Source organism: Leptonychotes weddellii, chromosome 3 (genome assembly GCF_054177405.1).
Source record: "Leptonychotes weddellii isolate Sample4059 chromosome 3, ASM5417740v2, whole genome shotgun sequence".
Classification (NCBI taxonomy): Eukaryota; Metazoa; Chordata; class Mammalia; order Carnivora; family Phocidae; genus Leptonychotes; species Leptonychotes weddellii.
Genome location: NC_138371.1, coordinates 119,386,627 through 119,414,326, shown reverse-complemented (window position 1 = coordinate 119,414,326; position 27,700 = coordinate 119,386,627). Strand labels below are relative to the sequence as shown.

General features: G+C 43.0%; 1 protein-coding gene across 3 annotated transcripts; it reads left to right on the top strand.

Moving 5' to 3' along the window:
- Nucleotides 1-43: 43 nt before the first annotated feature.
- Nucleotides 44-27,069, top strand: THSD1 (thrombospondin type 1 domain containing 1). Of its 3 annotated transcripts, none has more exons than XM_006748471.3 (5): nucleotides 44-193; nucleotides 3,060-3,202; nucleotides 7,317-8,282; nucleotides 18,523-18,681; nucleotides 25,434-27,069. In XM_006748471.3, the coding sequence occupies exons 2-5, from the start codon at nucleotides 3,145-3,147 to the stop codon at nucleotides 26,810-26,812; spliced, it is 2,562 nt and encodes an 853-aa protein (XP_006748534.1). In that variant the 5' UTR covers nucleotides 44-193; nucleotides 3,060-3,144; the 3' UTR covers nucleotides 26,813-27,069. The 3 variants fall into 3 exon arrangements, with proteins under 3 accessions (XP_006748534.1, XP_030875358.1, XP_006748535.1); XM_031019498.2 differs by having other exon boundaries at nucleotides 45-193; nucleotides 3,089-3,202; XM_006748472.3 differs by lacking the exons at nucleotides 44-193; nucleotides 18,523-18,681 and having other exon boundaries at nucleotides 244-3,202.
- The last annotated feature ends 631 nt before the right edge of the window (nucleotides 27,070-27,700 follow it).

Here is a 27,700-nt window from a genome sequence, read left to right as displayed (position 1 = left end):
CTTCCCCGCGCCGTCGGGGGCGGGTCCGGGCGGGGCCGCGCAGCCGAGCGCTGCCGGCCTGGGCGAGCAGTCCCGGGACGCGGGATGCTCGGCGCGTTACCTCGCGGCCCCTGAGGCCTTCCGCCCGCCTGCCTCTACGCTTCGCCGCCTCGCCCGCCCCGGCTCCGGCCCCTGCGCCCGCCAGTCCCGAGAGGTAGGAAGAGCCTGCCTGCCGGGCCCCCCCCACCGCCCCCTCGGGCACTGCTGTGCGGCGGGGGGTCCCCGGCGGCTCTGCGGGGTCGGACGGTGCCCCCCGGCCCCTGCCGGCCCCACCCTCCCCGCAGGCTGAGAGCGCAGGTGGCGCGGCAGCCTCTCCCTCGCGGTCGGGGGCTCAGCCTTCGCCCCCAGGGGAAACGCTTTAGAAAGCGTCCGTCTGCGCTTCTTGGTGTCCCGGCTCCGCAGGTGTTGCCGAGAGACAGGCTGCCCGCAGACTGGCGTTGAGCCCGAATGGCTGGGACCCTTGAAGGGTGGCGGCTTGGAGTACTCCGCGGTTCAGAACAAGTTTGCCTCTTTCCGAAGAGAAATCCTTTCAGGGGTGCAAACTATGAGATTTAAGCCTTTCCAAAACGGTCCTCATTTTAAGAAAGCGTTGTGCTGAGGACTTGGGCAGGGCTAGATTTCCAGGCATGAACTTGACTTGGGGGCCTTTGGGAAGTTGTAGAAGCGGGGAGCGTACAACCTCCTAGGGAAGCTGCATCCAATCCGTGGGACCAGGGCAGAGCCCACAGCACTGAACATATAAATACAGCCTGTTTACACGAGCTGCTTTGGAACTAGGGATTTCCTGCTAATAAATATTAGTAGTAGATAGATACACACGAGGGTGTGTTTGTCAGAAGAGACAAAATCACTTTGCTTCCTTTTGTTTTCCCTTTTATTTGATAAATCATCGGTCCCAATAGACTTTAGCTTAATTCCTTTTCTTTTTCTGCAGCAATGAAGACACTGTAGGGATTTATCTTAGCCGGTTTCATCAAAAACATGGAATCTGAGCTTGGCGTGATGCCATTAGCCACTGAGAATATTCGCTACTTCTTACCCTCTAACTGATGCATTTGGATTTTTTTCTGCAAATGTTTATGTGTGCGAATGCTATATAGAAGTATTTTTAAGTGTGCATAAAAGAGACCTAAGTTTTTATTTTCTCAAAACGATTCTCAAGCCAAACATTCTAAGTAGCCAGTCCTGGTATTGGGAACAACATGTTGGAAGAAAATAAGCAAACAAGGTGAAAAGAAAGAGGGAGAGGAAGGGAGGAAGGAAGGAAGGCATCCCCCCCCTTTTTTTTTCTTCCCCAAATATAGTGCTTTTTACCCAGCATTCCATTGCATTGTGGGTTGCTCTGTTCAGGTCTTCAAATCAGTGATTGCGCTAGTAAAAATTAAGCATTTATTTTCAAAAGCTTAAGAATATTAAAAGAAATCCGTATTATGATTTTTAAGGTAGGCTGGTTTATATTTCCACTCAGTTCTAAATACTGATTATCACACTATTCTGTGTTTTACTGGTCATTTTCATAAGAAGAAAAATGTGTTATAATCACAAAATCGGTTGTGATTAGGAGCTTCTTTAAAAATTGGTTATCATGGAAAAGCAAGCAATTTGGGAGGAGCAAGTTCAACTTTTGGGAGCTAGGGAATGCTTACTTCTCCTTACTGTGGTTACTGAGATCAGAAACTCAAAAGGAAGCATTTTATTGCCCTAAGTGCCCACCCTTGCCTGGGAGATGCGGTGATGCTCATATGCTGTGTTTGGCCACATTTCCCAGTCCAAGTTCAAGGAAAAGATTGGATCAAATCTATGCTTAATCCCAGCAAAAGGGAATTTTCTTTTTTTGTTGGGGAGCAGAGGGGAGGGACCCCCTAATCATCTGCCTAATTACACTTCAAATCTCTGCTTCCCTTTGAGGAAATAGTGTTTCCTTTGTTCAACCAACTCCCATTGAAGGAAAGCTAATAGAGACACATCAGTTTTCTTGCCATTGAATTTTTTATTATTTCCACAGTCCTTTTAATTCCATTAATTTTTGTCTTTTCTGAAGAGATGTAAGATACATATTTGGAATATAGTATCTTATTAAAATATATTAACTGTGGATAATGGGGGAATGTAAACATTAAGAAAATATATAGTTGGTTATGTTTAGTAGCCCATCACTTATTAGACTGTAGTATGAAAAAATTGGCAAGTACCTTGACTCTTATTCTACAGTCTAATAGTCTGTTCATATCAAAGCAAGTGCCTCCTCCCACAGATCATTCTGAGGCTCAGGCCAACAAGGTCTTTCCTGCCCTCTTAGGTGGTTTGGGAAGTTTGCTGCACGAAATCATTGATCTCCCAATGCATACTGACAGCAACAAGAATTGGAAAACTGACAGAAGATGATAATTGCTATTTATCTGTTTTCTCTTTAGAGTGCCCTAAACAAGGGAAGTCAGAGTCACATGGAGTTCACATTTCATTGTGATACTCTGGGTATTTTTTTGAAAGGTTTGCTAGTTTTGATATAGCTTCTAGGCATTAAGAAATGAAGCGATCCAGGAAACATACCACTTGTGCAAGAAAGGCAGTAGTTGTTACGTCCGTTGGTAGAAGCGAGCCTGGTCTGTACAGCACAATGCAAAATGAAAATTTGGCAAAATTTTAGCAAATTGATTGGTGTGAAATGCCAAGCAGATAAACAGGTGAAAATGTGTTATCCAGATTGGCTCTTCGCTTTGATGAAATTCAGCAAAGAACAAACTCTCCACTTAAGCATGTGTTAATAAAGATAAGAGGCTTGGTGTTTTGCAAAGATAATCTGGTGTTGAGCACCCCTGAATGTTCTTAACAGGTGCACTATAATGTAACAAAAGGGACACGTACAATTACAAATTACTTCCCCAGGGAAAATTAGAGTGTTCCCTATTTTCTTTTCACTTACAAAGTTTGACTTCTTAGAATGGTTTTGCCGTAGCATGATTACTATTTTATAAATCACATTGAACAGAGGCATCATTTTTTTGAGATTCTAATTTCAGGTGTTTTTGGAAAAAAAAAAAATTCACAGTTTGGATGTGAGAAAGGACATGAGGAGACCAAAGACCTGGGATTTTGCTGATCAGAATGAAACAAATGTTGAAAGACTTTTCAAATCTATTGTTGGTGGTACTCTGTGACTGTGGTGAGTATTGTAAGTATACTTCATGCTATTAGCATCAAGGAAGAAACATAAATGTGAGGTTTATATAAATGCATGGATGTTGATGACCCTGCAGGAAGGAGGCGGGGAGGCTCTACAGTGCATTACCTTTTAAACTGAAATCCTTGCAGCCCTGGGTTCTCTTAAGGTTCTGTATGTATTGATTTAAATTTCCCTTTAAATATATTTTTAAGTCTTTTAAAAAAGAATAAAAATCAAGTCACTTTCATTTAAGCAAATTGGAGACAAACATGTCACGTTATGTTCTCTTTGACTGATTTCCTAGTAATTCAGTATTATACATTTAAACTCCACTCACACACACACGAAATGATTTTTTCTTATTGGGATTCTCTGTAAGATTTCACTCTCCTGGAGAGTTTTGCTCTTAGAATATCTTTGGAGCCAGTCCAAAGTGCTTGCCAGTTGTATGCCTTAGACAAGGTTCTTGTTGACATCACAGGATTGTTGTGATGATGAAAGAAGAAAGGTGAGACACCTTGACTGAGCAAATAGTAGATGCTCACTGTTACTTTTATTCATTCAATTTGTTTCAAATAAAAATCGAGTTTCTTATTCAGAGAGATTTATGCAACTGCTGAACTAACAGATTCAACAATATAAAACTCGCTACTTTTCTTTTGATGATTGCCAGATATTTCAAAGACTTTTAAGCAGCTGATTGTATAAAAGTGGAAATTGTTTTCAAATAGATGAAGAAATGTGATCCAAGGGATAGAGAATCCTGGCTCGTGTGGTATTAGTGGTGCATCCACTTAAATGATCCAGAGTGTGCACTTGTTCATTTTGTCCGGTGAATCTCCTTCCTCAGCCTTTTCTTTTTAAAACGTTTATTCAAACAAGAAGATGCTTGATTTGCTGAAAATCAATCTGGGATTCAGTGATCTTAATGTCATTTATCCCTATTTAAAAACAGATCACTCTGCGTATAACAGCCTCAGACAAAAAATTATAAAAGGGTCCTTTGCTTCGTAATGATAAAGACATCAGAATTTGCCATTTACACAATCTGCAAAGATGTTTGTCGTAGTGGAAAGCAAATATCTTACTGGAGTATAAGAATAAAAGTTCAATGAGCATAAAATAGAACATAGAAGTTGAGTGTACATGCTGCTAATGGAAAAGGAAGTGTTTTCCTAGACCTCGGTTTTCCCCCCTTCTCCATTTGATATTGATCAAAATATACCATCAGCAGTTGTTGTTGTTTTTTAAGCAACGTGCTTATATTGAGATACCAGTTACTTTAAATATACTAAAGGCAAAGGGAGAAGGGAATTGAAAGAGTAGAGAGAACTATACTGGTAGTAGCCAGAATGTGGTACACCCAAATTGCAGTTTTCTAAATGAGGATGTATTCTTGTCTATAAAAACAGGAGTACTGTAGTAAAGTAGCAAGTTCTCTCTTCAGTATACACCTGCTGTCTGCACTGCTGGAACCCATCAGTTGCATCTTTTCTCCACTACTGTCTGGGCATGCGTGTCTTTTTCATTGATTGGCTGCCCATCAAATCAGAGTCTGCTCTGCCCCCTGACAATCCCTATCATCGAGGATAGCCTTTGTCAATTAACTAAGTGGTGTGTGGTCTCCATCTTAAAGTGCATCAAAAGCCATCCTGCCCCATGAGATTCAAATTAATCTGACCTTTGTTCTCAGTCTAACTTCTTCCTTGGGCTGCGTTGAGTGTTAGAGCCCCTTTGGTCACCTGTTTACAGAAAGGTGCCCAGTGGGCTCTGAACCAGGCACAGGCTCCCACAGAATCAGCTACCTTCCTCAACCTTGACTTGTCTCCCTCCAAAAGGGACTATCTCTCAGCTTCTGTTTCGACTAAAGGAAAAAAAAGAAAAAGAACTTTATTCTATTATGGTTTTCAAGCAAGTGGTGATCAAGCACTCAGGTCTATCCAAGTTTTATATATTTTATTTCGTCTCATCTTCAATAAGAAATGGGTGAAGTGCTGAGCTATTTAAAAAACAAAACCAAACTTCTATGTGCCAATATATCCATCTGCTGATTCTAATAATCATTAACTGAATACATGAAAGGGCATGTTTAAAGATGATCAGCCCAAATAACACACTGAGGCCCTTTGGACATATATATGATATGGTATGATATGTGTATATTACATAAGATAATCATAGTAAGAACAATTAATACTACACATGTTATTTTTTAAGCCAAAAATGCCCTGCAGTGTCTTAAATCTAGAAAGTTTCTTATCCTAGCCATGGCCAGCTGATTGTTGCACTGCCAAATTCTGTCTCCTTTGATATGTATTTGGATAGGGTTCAAAATAGAAACAAGGATTCTTGTGTGTCTGTGTTTTTTCCACTCTTTACTTCAGCTGCTCTGATGGGTCTCTTTTAAAAAGATATGATTGATCTTAACTGAGTGATACTTGTGGGCTTGTAGTCATCTATCACATCTAGGCTAGTCGTGGTTACTGTGATGTCATTAAAACTGCCAAGGACAAGCCTGGCTATGTCCTAAACATTCACTCTGTCCCTTGGGTGACCCGTGCAGAATAAAGTGTCAACATATCTTATTCATCTAAAAATTTCTGCTTCATACAAACCAACGGCACTGGTTCCATTTCTGGTGAAAATGCTTAAGTACTTGTCTTGAATATCAGAAAATGGTAACTTTGAAGTATACTTAGGGTCTTCCATTTTAAGTAATCAAGAGCAGTTTGTTTGGCATCATTTAAATCAAGTTTTCTCACTTCACTGTGCATCCATTTCCCCCAAATATCTAAACACCAGAATATGATTTTTGAAAACATTTTATTTATTTGAGATAGTGAGAGAGCATGAGCAGGGGGGCAGAGGGAGAGGGAGAAGAAGGATCCCCACTGAGCAGGGAGCCCCATGTGAGACTCGATCCCAGGACCTAAGCGGAAGGTAGACGCTTAACCAGCTGAGCCACCCAAGTGCCCCCAGAATATGATTTTTTTAAAAAAAGATTTTATTTATTTATTTATTTGACAGCACAAGCAGAGGGAGAGGGAGAAGCAGGCTGCCCGCTGAGCAGAGAGCTCCACGCAGTGAGGGGCCCAGGGCCAAAGGCAGACCCAGCCACCCAGGTGCCCCCAGAATATGATTTATTAAAAAAAAAAAAACTCACCTGAGTGAATTTGAAGATCTAATTGGCTTTATTAAGCAATTCATGAATCGGGCAGCATCCCATCTAGCAAGCAGAGATGGCCTGAAGAGTTGTATAAAATGAAGGTTTTTATGGGAAGGAGGGTGGGGCAAGAAGTTATTAGCAAAAGAATAGAAAGGACTGTTTCAGGCCAGGATTTCTTCTCTGGGTGTGTGTGTGTGTGTGTGTTGGGGAGGTGTGGTGAGCAGGTTTTTTGTCATGGAGGTAACCTCACTAGTGCAGATCAGAAAATTTCAGATTGATTGTAGCAAGGCCACCTTCCTGGGTTAGGTTGAAACTAATTAAGTCTTGGTTTGCTGTCCTGGGGGGCAAATGTGCCCCGTCTGGGGCTTGTTTTCTTTTTAACAGATTAAAATGAGAAAAGTGAGGTATTGGATTTACATCTTGAGAATTGTCAGTTGTTATTCTTGCTTTATAGATTGTTCACTGCAGATGTGTTACATTGTTGAATGTGGTGCATTCAGGGTATTTATCAGAAAATGTTGTTTTACACATAACCACAAAAGCCGAAGATTCAGAGCCGCTTTAGAATGGGAACAGCACAGGGCCCAGCTCCCAGGATCGGCACTCAGCATCATTCTACTTCCTCTTTGGCTGAGTTCAAACTCCTCTTATGTATAAAATGCTGTTTTCGGGCGCCTGGGTGGCTCAGTCGGTTAAGCACCTGCCTTCGGCTCAGGTCATAATCCCAGGGTTCTGGGATCGAGCCCCACGTTGGGCTCCCTGCTCAGCGGGGAGTCTGCTTCTCTGTCTCCCTCTGCCCCCCTCCCCCCCAGCTCGTGTGCTCTCTCTCTCTCTGCTCTCTCTTTCAAATAAATAAAATCTTTTTAAAAAATGCTGTTTTCTTTGATATCACCGATAGTGCTGCTCAGAGTTCTCTCTGTAAAACCACCTCTGACCCTTTGATTTCAGTTCTTGGAGAAGCTGAACATCTCCTCTTGGGAAAGCCGGGCCATGTAGCGCTAAGCAACAGCACAGTGTCTGTGGATTTCCAGTATTTCAGTGGTGCTAATGGGATGCTGAGGAATGTATCTATCCTGTTGTTGGAGGCCAACACCAATCAGACTGTGACCACCAAATACCTCCTGACCAACCAGTCCCAGGGCACACTCGAGTTTGAATGCTTCTACTTCAGGGAGGCTGGAGACTATTGGTTCACGATGACTTGGGAAGCGGCAGACAACAGCACTCCAGTGGACTGGCGGGAGCAAAGTGCCTTTCTCAAGGTGGAATGGCCCGTCTTTCACATCACCTTGAATAGGACGTCCCAGGCGGCAGAAGGCACCTTCCAGGTGGGCCTTTTTACCAATCAACCCCTGTGCTCCTTCCCGGTGGACCAGCCTGACATCTCGGTGGACGTGGTCTTTACCAATAGTCTGCCCGCGGCGAGAACAAGTCCAGGTCAGCCGCTGGAGATCAGAACCAGCAAGAGGACAGAACTCTCTCAAGGTCAGTGGGTTGAGTTTGGCTGTGCCCCTGTGGGGCCCGAAGCCTACGTCACGGTGGTGCTGAAGCTGCTTGGCCGAGACTCGGTCATTACCTCCACGGGACCCATTGACCTGGCCCAGAAATTTGGATACAAACTGGTGATGGCGCCGGAACTCACGTGTGAGTCTGGGGTGGAGGTCATGGTGCTCCCTCCACCATGCATCTTCGTCCAAGGAGTGATCACGGTCTTCAAGGAGGCCCCCAGACGTGCTGGGGAAAGGACCATTCAGCTGGCTGAAAACAGCCTGACCTTGGGAGAGAGGAGAACCGTATTCAACTGCACTTTGTTTGACATGGGGAGGAATAAATACTGCTTTGACTTTGGCGTTTCAAGCAGAAGCCATTTTTCCGCAAAGGAGAGGGAGTGCATGCTAATTCAGAGAAATATAGGTTGGTATTGAGATTTAAAAAATTTTTAAATCAAACTGATGCCTTCATGCAATCAAAATTATTCTTTTGAATTTAGGCAAACTTAATTTTCTGTGAACTGTACCATCATTTTTATGGTTCATTCCTCATAATGTCCCAAATGGCATTGTCATTCTTATCTGAAAAATGAGGAGTAATGGGAAGCAGGCCCAGCTCCCCGCTCACTTCCCTAGGTCTCAGTTTCCCTGTTAGTAAAACAGGGATAATAAGAGTATCTACCTCTGAGAGTTGTGAGAATTGAATGAAATACGTGTGCACAGTTCTCAGCATAGTGCCTGGCGTAGAGGAAGCACCAATAAACCTTAGCTTTTGTTGCATTTTATCTTAGAAAGTTGTATTATTATGAGCAGAATTCAAAGCTAAATCTCAAATTGTATTTGGTTAACTTCTGGCTTCCTCTCGCTGAGCATGTCTCTTTCCTGTTACATCCTTCATTGCAGGAATGAGTTTCTTTAGAAATGAGATTTCAAAGCAAGATTTCTAAAAACTTCAAGTTCTAAATTCTTTGAGTAATGCCCTACCTAATCACAAAGAAGTGGGGTTATTACAATTCCATCCATTACCCGGGCTCCTCGTTGCGTTTCTTTTCCTTTTCCTGGGTGCAAGCCTGGTCTTGGCAAGAAATTCATCTGGCAGAGATTGTCTGGTTTGCTTATATCTTCATCCCTGCTAAGCCCCAGGCCCCCTGAGGGCCCAAGCCTCTGACTGTCTTTGGAACCCCAAGTGTTTCTTGCTTCAGATTCACCCACCTCCTCACCTTAGAAGTCCATCTTGTTTGACTCTCTCCGCACCACCTAGTCACTTCCCTGCTTGCACTTACCTCTCCATCCAGCCTAGATTCCATGGCCCATCCCTATCATCTCTCCTACCAATAGCCTAAACTCCTCTGCCCTCTTGTCCTTCTGATGCACGAATCCAGCCATCTGCTGGCTGCCCACTGCATGGAAGCTGCATGAGAAGGTCACATCCAGGTGGACAGGAGCATCGTGAGTGGGTTATGGCTCCCTCCTCCACTGGACCCACCATGCTACCCTGACCAGCTCTGCTTCTGCTCTCTAGAACAGCTCCCCCCAGACCTCAACCCCTGCCCCCTGGCTGACTCTCAGAGCTGCGTTTGTCTCCGGGCATACAGGGCAGCAGGCAGCCATCAGGAACAAGCTCCCTCAACCTCCCAGCAAAATGTCTGGAGGCTTGCAGCCATTGGTCTCCTTTGTTGTCACCATGGAAGAAGTGTCACTCCTCCAGTGCAAGGTCAGCCTTCCCCTCCTCTGTGGATCCCAGTCCCTCTGCTCCTATCAGGAATCCTCTTAATCATTATCCCCTCTCTCTCCTCTGTCTCTGATGGTCCTTTTACTGGCTCATCCCCATCAGCTTTGAAATACCTAAAAATACCTTGATTCTGTGACATCCCCCTGAACCCTCATCTCGATTACCCCCCACTCCCCTGGCCGTTCCTTCGTGGTCTCCCTTGCCTGCCAGTTCTACCACCTGGTCTCATCTGTTAACTGCTGGACTTCTGCATCTTATACTAGATCCTCTTTTTTCCCTCTTCACGCACCTGCTAGGTGATCACCATCCTGAGACTGACGACTCCATATTGGCATCTCTCTCCAGCATCTAAGTGCTGCTACATAGCTATCCCCCTCACATGTCTCTCGGGCATCTCAGAGGAATTAGACTCATCATCTTACCCCCTCCACCTGCCCCTCAGTACAGGCCTTCACCACCATTTCATTGTTCAAACCAGAAGCCCAGGGGTCTTCCTCTTCTTCACCTCCTATAAATAATAAATCACCAAGTCCTATGGGTTTTGGTTCCTTGGTGTCTGACTCTTGGTTTAAACCTTCATCATTCCTTAGCTAACCTATGGCAACAGATTCCTCATTGATTCCAGTCCCTGCCACCGTCCACTTCATTCCCTCACTGTAGGCAGAGGGATTATTTAAAATTCAGGTTAGCTGAGGCTGTTACCTCCTTAACACCTGTCAGTCACCTCACTTGACATGAAGATGAGAATCCACAGGACCCCTGATGGCCAGGCTGCCCAACCCACAGTCACAGTCTCTGAGCTGGAATTTCCACCTCCCTTCGCCTGGTTGACATTAACCTGTCCCCAAAGTCTCCACTTGGGTTACTCTTCCTTGACCCCAAACTAGCTAAATTCCCTTGCTGTAAGCTAGTATAGCATCCTTCATTCCTTTGTCATCGTTTCTGTCATGCCTCATTACGAGTCTTTCTCCCCATGCCCCCCACCCTCATGCCCACCATCCCCCTGCCAGGGGGAGCTCATTTGGTGTGAAAAGCCAACTTGTGATATTTATTTGGCCCACTTAGGATGCCTGGCACATTAATAGGAGCCCAACACATGTTTTATTAAAGTGAAAATTGAATGCAAATGTGGCCAATCCAGGTATTAGTAAGAAAAATTGTATTAAACTAATTTAATCATTCAAGATAGATTTGCCTTTTCAAAAGAAATTACTTGTTAGAAAAAAAATCTAATTGAATTTAGTGAAAACAAACCTAGGGAAATAAAGATATTGGGGGCCATTTGGGCCCAAAGATATTGGGCTCCCAAACACATTGGGAGCAGGAGGTATACTTTGTGTTTCTCCCAGCTATTGGGGTTTCCACAGATTCTTCTACTTGTCTAAAGACTTGAGTCCACCACCCCCCCCCGCAACACACACACAGCAGCAGGGACAAGACACGAGAGAGAGGCAGAACAAAGGAGTGGTTCTTTGTGTTTCCAGGCTGAGGATGGTGAGGGGTTCCCTAGGGGCTGCAGCAACTAGACACAACTGAGCATCAGGGCTGGAAGCAGTGCTTGGAGGGGCTAATGCTCTAGGAGACCCCAGGAGAGTGACCACCCACCAGTGGCTCTCACTCTAGCTAACCAAGACATTTATGCTAGCAAGGGGGACCTCAGTGCCGCCCTGTGTTTGAGTATAAACATTTCTGAATCTAGTTCTCTTTTCTTCATTTTCCACTTAAATTGACAGGTGACTTTTTTTTGGCAAATGGTATCATTCAGGGACCCCAGTGAACCCACCATGACCTGTGTGAGCCACCGCCTCCACTGGTTTCTTATTAGTTCCTTTTGAAAATGGAGTAATGTGTTTGTTATGTTTGTCTCTTTTTCCAAATATGTCTTCAGACCTTAAGATAGTATGTAAATAACAATTTACAGAAAATATATAATAGATGTTGCCACAAATGCTTATTTATGATCTTCATTTATCCTACTTAGTGTGAATGTTTATATTTTTCTCTGCGGAAATGTTAATGTATTTGGTAATGGGATGCTGCCTGAGATCCTGCCAGGGGAGGGTTAGTAATATATGGCACAGCACTTAACACCTTACAAAAAGAATTTGAGAATTCCTAAATTCTGAACACCTCTGCCCAAGGGTTTCAGACAAAATAAATTTAGGGCAAAACTTGATAATTTTTTAAAAGATTTTATTTATTTGTCAGGGAGAGAGAGAGAGCACAAGCAGGGGGAGCGGCAGACAGAGGGAGAAGCAGGCTCCCCGAGCCCGATGTGGGGCTCGATCCCAGGACTCCGGGATCCTGACCTGAGCTGAAGGCAGAAGCTTAACCAACTGAGCCACCCAGGCGTCCCCAAACTTGATAATTAATGATAGAGGGTATGAAGTCATAGTCACATAGTTGTTTTTTTTACTTAGTTTTTTTTTGATAAATGAAAATTATATATATTTAATATATAGTTTCCTTGATAATTGAAATTTTTAGACTATCTTGTTTCTGTGATTAGATGGTCTTGTTTTTTCCTTCATAATGACTGACTAGAGATTTTTACCAAGAACAGGAGAACTGTCAACCCTGTCAGTTCCTTTCTATTTGCATGTTGTGTATTATCTTTAATTCTCTGCCAGAATCTTTTTTTTTTTTTAAGATTTTATTTATTTGACACAGAGAGAGAGAGCACACAAGCAGGGGGGAGCAGCAGGCAGAGAGAGGGGGGAAGCAGGCTCCCCGCTGAGCAGGGAGCCCGATGTGGGACTCGATCCCAGGACCCTGGGATCATGACCTGGGCCAAAGGCAAATGCTTAACTGACTGAGCCACCCAGGCACCCCTCTGCCAGAGTCTTTTTACACCACTTGTCCACTTTGTGAGTTAGTTTGCCTCAAACTAGAAAATATAATTTTAAAAATTCATATAAGCAGACCCTTAGATGTTTTAATACTCCACAGTTCTCTGAAAGTGAATGAAACAGTAAACCCTTCCAAGAGTAAACTCTTCTTTTGGGATTCCTTAGGAATATCCTTTCAGGATATGTGACATAATGTGTGTGATCATCTGACATAATAAAGCTAATGTTTATATAGTGATTACTTTGTACCAGGCACTGTTCTAAGTGATTTACAAATATTAATCTGTTTAATCTTCATAACAACCTTTTGGGTTAGGTTTATTTTGTCACTTTTATAGGTGAAGAAATGGAGGCACAAAATTAAGTAATTTGCCCAAGGTCAATGATGGTTAAGTGGCTTAAACTACTGGTGGTTGATTGGCTTTTTCCATTATTCTGTATTGTCTCCCATATAATCAACTGTCAATTCATGTATTAGACAATATAAAGCTTTTAGATTGAAAAAAGTTACAGTATTTCCTGCTCATCACACTGGCTTATCTTGTGCTCTAGTTTCTCGAGCAAGATGTCTTCCACGTGTGAATATTTCAGGGGCAGTATTCTTTCAGATAATCTTAAGGGGTGGAAACAAATCTCCCTTTTCCTATTCCAGAGAAATTTTGCTCATTCAGAATTAATATCCTTTATAGTAGTCTAAAAGGTATTTATCCTGGCTAAACAGGTTTGTTATGTAGTATGAGTGCATGTATGGACATTTAACCAGGACAAAACAAAACAGCTTTCATTCATGAAGTAAGAGTATTTTAAATATTGGTCATCTTGCTCTTCATTTCTAAAAAATGAACTACAGTTATCTAATAACTTTCCATTTGCCTAGTATTTCCCTCAAAGCTATTGGTAGAAATCTTCAGGGAACAGATAGAATTACTCAAGGTATTTTTAAAAATTTGCCTTATTAAATTTGTTAATTGCTTTGAGTGATTTCCTTTGTTTCCTGTTTGATTAATTTGGTTTAGAAATAAAAGGACATAAGGTGTAGCTTAAGTGATTATTTATTTTTTATTATTGATTGTCCTACAAGCCCTGATTTTACTTCCAAGGGAAAAAGACACAACATTTCAAAATGTAATTTTTGACATTAAGATTCATGCTGTCATTAAAACTTTGATTTTTTTTCTGGCCACTACTAATGGAATTTTTGTTTTTAGTCTGACAAATAATTTTCTATATATATTATATTTATGTAAAGTGAATAAGAGATGGGGCGCCTGGGTGGCGCAGTCGGTTAAGTGTCTGCCTTCGGCTCAGGTCATGATCCCAGGGTCCTGGGATCGAGCCCCGCATCGGGCTCTCTGTTAAACGGGAAGCCTGCTTCTCCCTCTCCCACTCCCCCTGCTTGTGTTCCCTCTCTCGCTGTGTCTCTCTCTGTCAAATAAATAAAGAAAATCTTTAAAAAAAAAAAAATAAGGGCGCCTGGGTGGCTCAGATGGTTAAGCGTCTGCCTTCGGCTCAGGTCATGATCTCAGGGTCCTGGGATCGAGTCCCGCATCGGGCTCCCTGCTCCTTGGGAGCCTGCTTCTCCCTCTGCCTCTCTCTCTCTGTCTCTAATGAATAAATAAATAAAATCTTTAAAAAAAAAAAATAAGAGTTAAGAAAGAATAACAAAAAGATGTTTTAGCATTTGCAATTCTACCTTTTGTGGTCTTAAATATGAATATAAGGATAAACTATGTATTGACTTAATTTTCAATTTAGATTTCTCAGTAGTGGAATTCCCAGTAGATTTTTCAAAAATAAATCACTAAACTTTAACTCAGAGACTTTCATATGAGAGTCCCAAAGCTTTGCAAGCATGGGGGACTTAGTGTCTGAATAGCTCTGAAGCTTAAGGACAAAGCTGGCTCATTGTTCTTCCATCTGAGGAGCTGCAGTGTGATCTGAAGACACAGAACCAATATTGTGTTCAGTTGGACCTCTGGATGGAACATAATTACCACACCTCAGTTGATGTTGGTCCAGGATAGTGGTTTGTAATGCTCCCACTCTTGTGAAAATCCCAGAGACTTTTAATTGCCATAAAGAACTCATATTCCATGACTCAGTCCAAAGATTGCACCACTTGGATTACCTGAGAATGTATTTGCCCTATGTGTTCTCATTATGTTTTTGTTGTGCTTTCTATACCTTTGACTGTATCGAGTTTTCGTCCATAGAGGATAAAGAAAGACTTTTATACAGAAGGTGTTTTGGTGCCTAGGATTGGCATGACCTGGCTCTTGAGGTTGGATGGGTACTTATAGAGAAGGGTCTTAGGATAATTTTTTATAGGGAACTGTTTAATTATTCTATCTGGCAGTGATTACATATATGCTTGGAAGAGATGTTTGCATGTGTCAGTCAGTAATAACTGTTCTGGGAGTATTTTGTATGTATTTTGAAGTTCTGATGTTAGGTGCATCCCTATTTAGCGTTGTTAAGCTCCTTGCTAAATTGACCCTTTATCATCATATAATGTCCCTCTTTATCCCTGGTAGTATTTCTTGTTTTGCAGTTTACCTTGTCTGATATTAATATAGCTACTCCAGTTTTCTTTTAATTAATGTTCACAGGTGTAACTTCTCCCATCTGTTTACTTTTAACCTATTTGTGTATTTATATTTGAAGTAAGTTATTTTTATTAAAATTTTTTTTAATTGAGTATAGTTGACACACAATGTTACATTAGTTTCAGATGTACAACATAGTGATTTAACTTCTCTATGTATTATGCTATGCTCACCACAAGTGTACCTACAGTCTGTCACCATACAATGCTATTACAATATCATTGACTATATTCTTCTCTATGCTGTGCCTTTTATTCCTGTGACTTATTCAGGTCATAACTGGAAGTCTGTATCTCCCACTTCCCTTCATCCATTTTTCCCATCCCACCACCCCTTTCCTTCTGGCAACCATCAGCTTGTTCTCTGTATTTATATGTCTGATTTTGCTTTTTGTTTGTTTATTTATTGGTTTTTTTTTTTTCAGATTCCATAAATGAGTAAAATCATATGGTATTTGTCTTTCTCAGTCTGATTTATTTCACTTATCATAATGCCCTATAGGTCTATCCATGTTGTTGCAAATGGCAAGATCTCATCCTTTTTTGTAGCTGAATAATATTCCATTGTATGAGTGCGTGTGTGTGTGTACACGTACCCACCCCACATCTTCTTTATCTATTCAAACTATCAGTGGACACTTGGGTTACTTCCATATCTTGGGTATTGTAAATAATGCTGCAGTAAACATTGGAGTGCATATATCTTTTTGAATTAGTGTTTAAGTAAGTTTCTTTTAAAATAACATATAATTGGGTCATGCTTTTTTACCAATCTCACAATGTCTTTTAATTGGTGTGTTTAGATTATTTATATTTAGTGTAATCATTATATGGTTGGATTAAGATTTATCATCTTGGTAGTTTTATGTCTGTTCCATCTGTTCTTTGTTTCTTTTTCCTCTTATTTCTGCCTTCTTTTGTATTAATTGAATATTAATTCAATTTTAAGGTATAAACATTTATACCTTAAATATTTTTTAGTGGTTTATACCTTAAAATATTTTTTAGTGGTTGTCCTAGAGTTTACAGTATATATCTTTAATTTTTCTTGATCTACCTTTGAATAATAATATTTTGCTTCACATGTAGTATAAGGACCTTATTAACAGTACACTTCCAATCATTACTCCCATTCTTTGTGTGATTGTTTTCATAAATTTTACTTTATATATGCTATGAACACATAATACTACTTTTCTTTAGCAATTATATTTTAGAGCATTTAAAAATGAGAAAAAAATGAGTTTTATCTTTACCCTTATAAATGCTATTTTCAGCACTTTTCAATTCTTTGTACAGATGCAAGTTTTTTCCTGGTATCATATTCCTCTGCCTGAAGGATTTTCTTTTAACATTTCTTCTACTGAAGGTCTGCTGGTAATTAATTTTATTCATTTTCATTTGTCTAAAAAGTCTATGTCTCCTTAAATTTTGGAAATATTTTTACTAGATATAGAATTCTGGGTTGGTCATTCTTTCATTACTTTAGAGGTATTAGTCCATTATCCTTGGCTTGCATGACAAGTAGCCTGCTGTATTTCTCATCTTTATTCTTTTGTATGCAATGTGTTTCCACCTTCCCTTCTGCCACAGCCTTCAAAGTTTTCTGTTTTTGGCTTTTAACAATTTAAATATAGTGTGTCTAATTTTTTGTTTATTTTTTGTATTCTGCCTGTTGTTTTCAGAGCATCTTGATGTAGCTTAGTATCTTTCATTAATTTTGGAGAATTCTTGGTCATTATTTGATTCTCTTTTTCTCTTCTGGGATTCTAATAACATGAATGATAGACTATTTGATATTGTCCCCCAGCTCTTGGGTATTCTATTCTGTTTTATTCACTCTTTCTTTTTGATCTTTGTATCTCAGTCTGAGTGATTTCTACTGACCTATATTCAAATTTACTCTTTATTTCCTAAGCTGTGTTGAGTCTACTGATGAGTGTTCTTCTAGAAGGCATTCTTCATCTTTGTTACCATGTTTTTCATTTCTAGCATTCCATTTACCTCTTCTCAGTTTACAACTCTAATGAAATTTTTCATCTGTTCATCTTGTTCACCTTTTCCACTGAATTCTTTAAGATTAATCATAGCTATTGTAACTTCTCTGTCTGATAGTTCCAATATCTGGGCCACATTAGAGTCTGGTTCTCTTGATTACTTTATCTCTTGATAGTTTTTTTTTTTCCCCCTGCTTCTTTGTGTGTCTCATAATTTTTGGCTGAAAGTTGGACATCTTATTTAGAACTGTAGACATCAATAAATAGTATTTATGTGGGGAAATGGGCATACCCTATTTTTGCTAGGCCTTTAGTGTGGGGATTGGGTCGATGTACTAAGGAATTAAGCTATGTTTGGGTTTGTGCTGTTGCTATGGCCATCCTCAGGACATGGCAGAGTTCAGAATTTTCTAATGTTACTTTGCAGTTAGGGAGGGGGTTGCTTGCCAGAGGGTTTTCCTCCATGCTTCTGTTGCACCCTCAGCTTTAGGCTTGAGCCTGCACAGGTTTTCACCTGTCACTCTTGCCCCTGCCCTAGCAGTAGGTTGTTGTTACTTGATACTTGGAAATTGTTAGCATGCTGCTGGGTAGGGGTTGGGTGATGGGAGCTGGAGAGCTTTTTCTTCTTCCAGCTCATCCTTAGTCTTAGACAAATGCTGTGCCCCCCTGAGTCTCAGGGTTGGGGACTTCTTGATGATCTTGCCCCTCTCCAGTGATAGAAGCTCTCTAATAGTCTGGTCCCAGTATATTTTCTGCTCCTCTCCAGGGGTGAAGGATTTCCTTCTTTTCCCATTCCCAAGCAGCACAGATTTCAATTGGTGCCCTTTGAGTGACAGGGCTTCTGCTTTGTCCCCAGTGGTTGAGGCTTTTGTTAGTAGAGCAGATGGGGAGAAGGATCCAGGTGAGGTTTGTGTCTTTCCCACAGTGCCATGCCTTCCATCCTCAGGACTCCACCACAAGGGAGGCTTTCTCTGGTCTTGCACCTACCCTTAGTCCTTCTTGTGAGCATTTGGTGGGATCCATGAAGAAGAGCCCACAAGTGGGTACAAATTCCCATTGGGTTTGTGGCTCCCAGGGATTCTATATTCTCATGCTAGCCCACACTTGGCTTCTGGCAGTTCATTACATTTTTAGATGACTTCTCACCAGCTTGTATGAGGTCTGGTGTCTATCCCAGGAAGCAGTGTTTGCATCCTGTCTTTCCTTAGAGGAGTCTGTCTTTCCTTATATTTCAGGCCATTTGGTTGCCCTGTGACCTTTGCTCTCTGATGGGTTCCAAAAAGTTTAACATTTTGTAAATTATACAGCTTTCCTTTGTTTTAAGGGTTGTTAAACACTCTTTCCAGCTTTCCACATCTTTGGGAATGTTTTTATTTACTGACTTTGAGGCCTGAGATTTGAGTTTGCTGCTTCATTTGGGTGCAGTTAAATTCTGATTCTCAAATGAACTAGCATTAAAAGCATGGCTACTGTCCTTGCAGAAACTTGGGGACTGTGGCAGCCGTGGAGCCAATGTAGTACCACGTGTGGGGATGGTGTCAGAGAGCGACGCCGCGTGTGCCTGACTTCCTTCCCCTCCAGACCTGGCTGCCCTGGAATGTCCTCGGAGACCTCCCTGTGTTCCCTGGAGGAGTGTGCTGGTAGGTATCCTTCTTTCTTCGGGAGTCTTTCCCCAGAGGGACTGTTGAACCTAAGCCTGCCTGAAAATCACCAACCTGAATTCAGAGGTGGACTCATCAACACTCTGTTATTGCTGCTGGCTTTACTAAGGCTGTATTCATTAGTGTGTCTCTGACTGGGAGTCACTTGTCAGTGAGATGACAGGGATTGAACACTGTGGAAGATAGTGAAATGACAAGCAAATTATCTAAATTGAAGATTCAGACATACGAAATCATTTTTAAAAATACAAAAACAGGAGGGATGATCATTTCTTCCTAAGATATTTTTGATTTTCTTTTGTTTTCTTATTTATCCTTCCTTTACTTCTCCCCACAAAAATTGCAGAAGAATATCTCATCATGTCAGAGAAGGCTGAGGGGATCACATAGACCATTATTTGTCAAAATGGGGCAAGTTACCCTATCTTATCCCCTGAATGGCCCTATGTTTATTCTTTACTCCTCTACCTAGGAGGAGAAGGTGGGGAGATTTCTTGTCATCATCTAGACACTGGCCTTTCCTTCATCCTTTCAACATCTTGAAGGCACTTAGTAGGTGCTCCATGGTATTTGATGTAAATGGTTTGTAGATGTGATGCTGACATGGCTTAGTTATGTTTGCTTCAGCTTATGGAGTTGAATTCCGTTCATTTGCTACAGGTTACAGTAATAACAATCCTTGCTCTGCCCACATACCATCTCACCTACTGATCTATAGCCAATCTCTGATTTAATTTGCCTGCCTTTGCTCTGGTCCTGACCCTTAGATAAAGTACTCTGTCCAGTCCTGACTTCTTCCACTCTCCAATTCCAGGTTAGAAAACCATCCCTCGTTCCTTGTCCCTTGGGATCTAGAGGATTTAGATGGTTTTTTGTGTTTGGATCTCAGAGCATTTTTAGCCAAAACCACCTGGCAACAACACCTTGGCCAGTGTCCCCACCTGTGACCTTAGAAATTCATTCTTACTATCTCATTTTTCCAGCCAGTGCTGTAGGCCTTGTTCCCTTTATTCCAGCATCCTGAGGGTGTTCTTTCTTCTGTTTTTCCTCAGACTTAGGCTCTTCTGCTAGCCCTCAGTCTGCCCCTCTTCTTTCATAATCCCTTGGCCACACTCTGAATCTATTCTTTCTCTAGTTATATCTCATATGATTTTCTAAGGCTCTCTTCTCTGTCTACTCTTTCTTTATAAGTCCCCTTCACGTTCAAGCTCCTTTCTTGGGTATAACTATCTTCAAATATACCTATTCCTCTTAATTCTGGGATGGCATGTTGTGTTAGGATATTCCATCTAGAGTTCCATAGTGACTGAAAGAATGAATGAATGAACTCAAATAAATTTAAAGTCAATTGTCACTGGGTTCTACTGCTCCTTTACAAGTAACAACAATATCAACCATTTATTGACCATCTGCTATGTGCCAGCACTTTAAATACATTATCTCACTTATTTGGGACTCTGTAGCATAGAGAGGGTAACTGACCTGCCCAAGATGAAAAAGCTAGAAAGCAGAGGACTAAATCTGACCCATATAAGCTACCTATCTTGAAAACCTTGCCTTTCTACACAGGCCAGTCTAGCTTTCTGGAAGCATCAAAAACCTAGAATTCGTAATCATTTTTTAAAAGATTTTTCTTTATTTGTTTGACAGAAAGAGAGAAAGAGAGTGAGCACAAGCAGGGGGAGCAGCAGGCGGAGGGAGAGGGAGAAGTAGATTCTCTGCTGAGCAGGGAGCCAGATGCGGGGCTCGATCCCAGGACCCTGGGATCATGACCTGAGCTGAAGGCAGATGCTTAATTGACTGAGCCACCCAAGTACCCCATGGAATTAGTAATAATTTTTGAGGATATGTGAAATTATTTCATGTTCTTATGTTTTAATTAATATTGGATGGGAACTAGAAATTTATATATTATAAAATAGCAAAAAGAGTAAGGGCTATAGGCACCCCTACTTCTACTATAAGTGGTCCTCAGATAAATGCTTATGTGGATAAAAATGATCATTTCCTCCAAGTGTTCTTCTTCCTATTGAGCCTATTTCATACTCCTTGGAAATGTAAAGATCCGTTCGCAGGCTGCTTAACATCAAGAAATCTCCTTCACTTCAGGTGAAAGAGGGAGTAGATGAGGCAGAGAGGGTTGAGGTCAGCAGCTCTTGGGCTTTTCTCCAGCCATGGTTTTAAAGGGAGCCAGCCACAGTCAAAGATAATAGCTAATTAAAGAGATCCATGAGGTGCAGTTGCATTGCTGCTCCCCACGGACATAAATAGCCACTGCACATGAAAGAAGTGAAAAATCAGTAAACAAATCTTTCATCATGCAACTGTGTTCACTTGGTTGAGACTTTAGAGTTTTGTTTGGCTTTGAAAGGATGTTTTTGCATCAACATCAAGTTCTATGTTAGTTTGACCATCTTGTTCAAACATGAGAGTGGGAGGATCTGTTGCCATTGTGCCCACATTCCATCTGGCTGGGATATTGATCATTTTGCTATTACCTTTTTAAATGAATTAACCTAACATTTATCGGATACCAACTATGTGTAAATTACTGTGACTGGGGTTAGGAATATGTAGATAAGACACGTTCCTGTCTGGAAGGTGCTTATGATATAGTAGCTCAGCAGACACATAAATAGGCATTATAATCAGTACAGTGTAGAGCCTGCAGTGAGAAAGGTATCCACAGCTTGCTATGGAAACTTGCAGGGGTGAAAATTCATGCTGGGAACACCTCTTTTCTTGGAGGTGGTGATATTTGAGCTAAAGTTTGAGAGCTGAGTAGGTGCCACCCAGGTGAGCTAAGTGAGAAAGGGAATTTTAGCAAAGGGAGCAATGGATGAAAGCATGGAAGAAGATGGCACATTAAGAGACCCAGAGAACTGAAATTAGTTTAATGTATCTAAAGCATAATGTGCCAGGAGGAAGTGGTAAAAATGAACCTGAACAGGTGGGCAGGAGTCAGATCTTGAGGGGCCTTGAAGGTTTGGCCTGTATTTCAGAGGGATCTCTCCCAGCTGTAGTGTGGAGAAAAAATCAGAAGGGGTAGGACTGGCAGCAGCAAAGCCCATTAAGAGTTTTTCAGTAACCCAGGTGAAAAATGAAATGATGGCAGTGAGAATGTAGAGGAGAGAAAGACTCAAAGACTTCGATATGGTGAGCGATGAAGAGGGAAACATCAAGGGTGACAACCAGGATTCTAGTACTGGCAACTGCATGAACACTGGTGCCATTTCCTTGAGACTGGACATATTGGATGAGGCACAGATTCTAGGGGAAAGGTGATGAGTCTTGGGCATGTGGAGGTGAAGGTGTTGATAGGACATAAGTGGAGAGAGCAGAGCTGATGGATCCAGGTTGAGATCTACATCTCCTTGCTCCAAAATTCATGTTCTTCTCTCCGAAGTGAGTACTATCATTGAAACCAAGAAGGGAAAAAGTCGCAGAAAGTGTTGGGCAGGAGCCTATATGGCAGAGGTCAAGGAATATCAGGACGAAACTTCCTTGAATTTAGCTCTTAGCTGATTAATGACATTGGCAGAAGCTGTTTCACTGGAATCCTGGAGGCAGGTTGCAGGAGTCAGAGGTGATGATGTGGAAGCAGTAAGTCAGCAAATGTAGACTCCTCTTTCTGTAAGCCTGGCTGAGAAGACCAGGAACAAGATATGAGAATTCTAGAAAGTTCTTTTTAAAGAAGAACTTGAGTATGTTTCTGTGGAGCTGCATAGGGGAGAAGCTGGAGATAATTGGTACAGAGAGTTGATCCCCTCGGAGAAGGGTGACCTAGAGAGCACTTGGTGGACTCACCTTTATAGGAAGATATTTCTCCCACTAATTCCATAGTGAAAGAAGTGAAAAGAAGTGCGGCTGCTCCTAAGTTTATGGGGGAGAAGACAGCAGAAGAAGCTGGAGGAGGGGTATACTTGCCTGATAGCTTCTATTTTTTTGTGATCCAGTGGAATTCTGAGGAAGAGGGTAGTAAGGTGCTTAGGGAAGGTGGTGAAACTTGTAGGGGATGGAAGAGCGAGTTACTTAGGAACCCGTGGAAGGATTTGCAGGGAGTCGAAGTTGGGGGCTGTCAGTATACAGAGGTGGTAGCCTGCGTGGGGGTATTATTTTCTCCACCAGTGCTCAGGGCCTGGGTGCAGCAGCTGATAATTCACATGTCTTGGTTTATCTAGGGATGGACTTTTGCTGTAGAGCGGGGAAAGTGGTGTGTCTCAGTACTAGAGGTCAGAGAGTTGAGGTTATTGGCAGGAGAATGGTTTATGTGATGGATCATGAGTGTAGGGAGAGAAGTGAGGCCAGGAGTTGGCTGGCAGATGGAGAGAAAATGAAGGGGTTGGGGAATCAAAAGTTGCAGTGAGGTTGAAAACCTAGCGAAATAATGATGAGTAAGTGAGAGGGGAGGATACAGCTCAAAAGTGAGCTATGAAGGTTAAGATTTCTGAAGAGGAGCAGCTGCAGACAATGGGAAGGTATGATATGTTGGATGGACAGTGACGTTGCCCAGATAGGCTCTTTAGGGGATGGTGAGGAAGACTGAGACCCGGGTGCTAGTGACTGATGGCCGCCATGAGGTTGAGAAATGACAGTGTTGAGGGGGGGAGGGTGGTCTGGGTAGATAGCATGGGTATCAAAAGAGTAGAAGACACCTTAGATATCACCCTTAGCAACATATTTATGGATATGTTTCCTGAGGCAAGGGAAACAAAAGCAAAAAGAAACAATTGGGACTACACCCAAATAAAAAGTTTTTGCATAGCAGAGGAAACTGTCAACAACACAAAAGGGCAACCTACTGAACGGAAGAAGATACTTGCAAATGATACGTCCAATAAGGGGTTAATACCCCCAAAATATAAAGAACTTTTACAACTCAACACCAAACAAGCAATCCAATTAAAAATGGACAGAGGATATGAATAGACATTTTTCCAGAGAAGACATACAGATGGCCAACAGGCCCATGCAAAAATGTTCAGCGTCACTAATCATCAGGGAAATGCAAATAAAAACCACAATGAGATATCACCTCACAGTAGTCAGAATGTCTAGTATGAAAAAGACAAGAAATTATGAGTGCTGGTGAGGACGTAGAGAAAAGAGAACCTTTGTGCACTGTTGGTGGGAATGTAAAATGGTGCAACCACTGCAGAAAACAGTATGGAAGTTCTTCAAAAAATTAAAAATGGAAATACCATATGGTCTAGTAATCCGCTACTGGGTATTTGCCCCCCCAAAAATGAAAACACTAATCCTAAAAGATATATGCACCCTTATGCTTATTGCAGCGTCATTTACAATAGCCAAGATACGGAAGCAACCCAAGTGCCCATCAATAGATGAATGGATAAAGAAGAGATGGTGTAAATATACAATGGAATATTACTCAGCCATAAAAAGGATGAGATCTTGCCATTTGTAACAACATAGATGGACCTAGAGGGCATTATGCTAAGTGAAGTAAGTCAGAGAAAGACAAATACCATATGATTTCATTTATTTGTGGAATCTAAAAAAACCAAACTAACAAAAAACAGACTCTTAAACACAGAGAACAAACCAGTGGTTGCCTGAAGGAGGTGGGTGGGGTGGATGGGCAAAATAAAGGAGATTAAGAGGTATAAACTTATAAAATAAGTAAGTCACAGAGATGCAATAGGGAATATATAGAGTAGAAACAGCATAGGGAATATATATATATACATATTTGTTAAAAGAGTAGAATTTTTATATGGAGGTGAAAGAGTTAGTTGAAAATGGCAATCAGGAATGAAGAGAGTGAGGAACACTCCCAGCTGCTGGTCCTGTTTGCTTATAAACAAAGTATGTATCACAGCTTCCACCCAAGACAGTGGGCAGTGCGAGGATGGGTCAGGGACATGACACACAGAACTGGTGCTGGTAAGACTGTGCAGAAAAAAGGGACAGGACAGGTGACTGGAAGGGCTTGAAGAGTGGACAGTGACAAGGAGAAAAGAGAGGTTGAGGGTGGTGGCATTAGCTGGTCCCAGGTTCCCAGGTATTTCAGTGGCAGTGCCGGCTGAGGCCCCAGGTGACGTCTGAGGCTTGGTGAAACAATTTGATGACCCCGGAACAAACCGGTTGGAGAGAGCAGGGAAGAAAAAGACAAACCAACGTCCCTTGGAAGGAAGCAAGGGGAGTGGACAGCTGGAAACCAAAGAGTGAGAAGCAGAGGCTTCAACCCCTCAGGAAAGACAGTTCCTGGATATTAGAAGGGAAATGTGAGTTGTATTACATTGCCTAAAGACTGATTTTGACCAATTAATTTCTCAAGATATAAAATTTAGGTACAACCTACCCGAATTATTTTGCATGGCAGGTGTTATTCTTGGTAAGAATTTCCCGATGTGCATCCCAAAGGTACATTTAACTACAGATATCCCGTGTTTACCTTATCTTAAGCAAAAACCTTGATTTTTGCCTTGAAACTTTGCTTATGCTGCTGCTTTGTGGAACATCTGAGACCCGTGTCAGCAGGAGCTGGTGAGCCCAGGAGTCACCCTGGTTGTGGCTCACCTCTCTGTGGGCCCTGTGTTTTGGTCTGGCTGAAGCTGCCAGCAGGCACGCGTGTGTAAGGCCAGAAATCCTAGTCCTCGCTTATTCTTTCTTGAGCTGCTAGAGAATCAGAGCCAGCCACTCCGAACCTTAACACCGCGCAGAGAGACCATATAGAGAACACATCTTTGTTCTTCCTTTTCTCGTAGCTTTCCAGCCATCCAGCGCGTCTCCTCTTCCGCCCCAGGGTCCGGGGAAGTCCAACAACATCGTGACCGTCACTGGGATTTCGCTGTGCTTGTTCATCATCGTCGCCACCGTCCTCATCACGCTGTGGAGGAAGTTCGGCCGCGCCCCCAAATGCAGCACGCCGGCCCGGCACAACTCCATCCACTCCCCAGGCTTCCGGAAGAACTCGGACGAGGAGAACATCTGCGAGCTGAGCGAGCAGCGCGGGAGCTTCTCGGACGCGGGCGACGGGCCCGCGGGGCGCCCCGGGGACGCGGGCATCCCCCTGACGTACAGGCGCAGCGGGCCGGTGTCCCCGGAGGACGACGCCTCGGGCAGTGAGAGCGTGCAGTCCAACGCCCAGAAGATCATCCCGCCGCTGTTCAGCTACCGCCTCGCCCAGCAGCAGCTGAAGGAGATGAAGAAGAAGGGCCTGACGGAAACCACCAAGGTGTACCACGTGTCTCAGAGTCCCCTGACGGACACGGCCATCGACGCGGCCGCCGTCCCCGCCCTGGACGTGGAGAGCCCCGAAGAGGCTGCAGCCAACAAGTTCCGGATCAAATCCCCGTTCCTGGAGCAGCCAGCCGTGGGTGCCGCGGCCAGGCCCCCCTGCAGGCTGGACCTCCCCGTCTGTCGCGCCAGTTGTGCCGTCAGCCCCAGCCAGACGGTGATCCGCAAGTCGGCCATGAGGCACGTGGGCGGCAGAGGGGCGCCGCCGGAGAGGAGCCACCCCAGGGGCTCCCACTTCAGGAGGACAGCGAGCTTTCACGAAGCCAAGCAGGCCCGGCCGTTCCGGGAGAGGAGCATGTCCACCCTGACTCCACGGCAGGCTCCGGCCTACAGTTGCAGGACGCGGACCTGGGAGCAGGCGGAAGACCGATTTCGGCCTCAGAGTCGAGGCGCTGCCGCGTTTCCTGAGAAACCGGACCATTCCCAAGGGGCAGGTGCAACCAGGGGTCCATTAAGCCCTCCCCCTAAATCCTACACCCTGGGGCAGCCCGCGAGGAAACCAGACCTCGGGGATTGCCAGGCAGGATTCGTGGCAGGAGGTGAGAGAGCGGAGCCTCCCAGAGCTCGGAGGGGCCCGTCCCCCAGTCACAGGAGTGTCCCAAGGAAGCAGCCGTCCCCCACGGCCCCCAAAGATAGCTACCAGAGGGTCAGCCCTCTGAGCCCGTCTCAGTGTAGAAAAGACAAGTGTCAGAGCTTCCCAGCCCACCCCGAGTTCGCCTTCTATGACAATACATCCTTCGGCCTCACTGAGGCAGAGCAGAGGATGCTGGACCTCCCCGGCTATTTTGGGTCAAATGAAGAGGATGAAACCACAAGTACACTCAGTGTGGAGAAGCTGGTCATCTAGACCCAGATCAACCTGAGACTTCACACAACTGGGGTCCTTTGCCCAGCTCCTGGTATCAGCTGCTCACAGTGTTCTGTGGACTGAATTATGTAGCTATTTGTACATTAGGATTGGGTGGGGAGGAGGTAACTAAAGTGTGTGTATGTGTTTTAATTCATAAGGAAGAAGTTACTTATCCTGAACTTTCCCCTTTGTTATCCCAGTTCTCTTGGCTTATTACTAATAAGTACAATAATAAAATATAAACAAGAGTGAAATAGGGCTTGGTGTCTCATGTGGATGTGAAAGAGGGCAAATGTGACTTCAAGTATGAAGTGCTTTGAACACTTTCTTGGCAGTGTCCAACATGGAGTAAATTTGGGAGTCTCCACAATAATATGGGCGGGAACAAAGTTAACTTGTGAACACAGCTCTGAATTATCATTTATTAAGTTATAAATACTTAAGAATTGGGCACCTGGGTGGCTCAGTTGGTTGAGCGACTGCGTTCGGCTCAGGTCATGATCCTGGAGTCCCGGGATCGAGTCCCACATTGGGCTCCCTGCTCAGCAGGGAGTCTGCTTCTCCCTCTGACCCTCCCCCCTCTCATGTGCTCTCTCTCTCTCATTCTCTCTTTCAAATAAATAAATAAAATCTTTAAAAAAAAATACTTAAGAATTTAACTGCTACAGGGGCCGTATTGAATGGCTTTCCTGTGTAGCTAAAAGGCTGATGCCACAAGATATTCCAGAAGAACTTTCATGCCAGAGTTGGGTGATATCTTAATGTTTTTCTGTGCAACACAAAATTATGTGAGTTAATTCAGCTTTGGAGAAATAATATAAGAAACTGATTGTTCAGGTAGTGAGTCAAATGAAGACCTGTCCATATACTCATCATTGTTTGCAG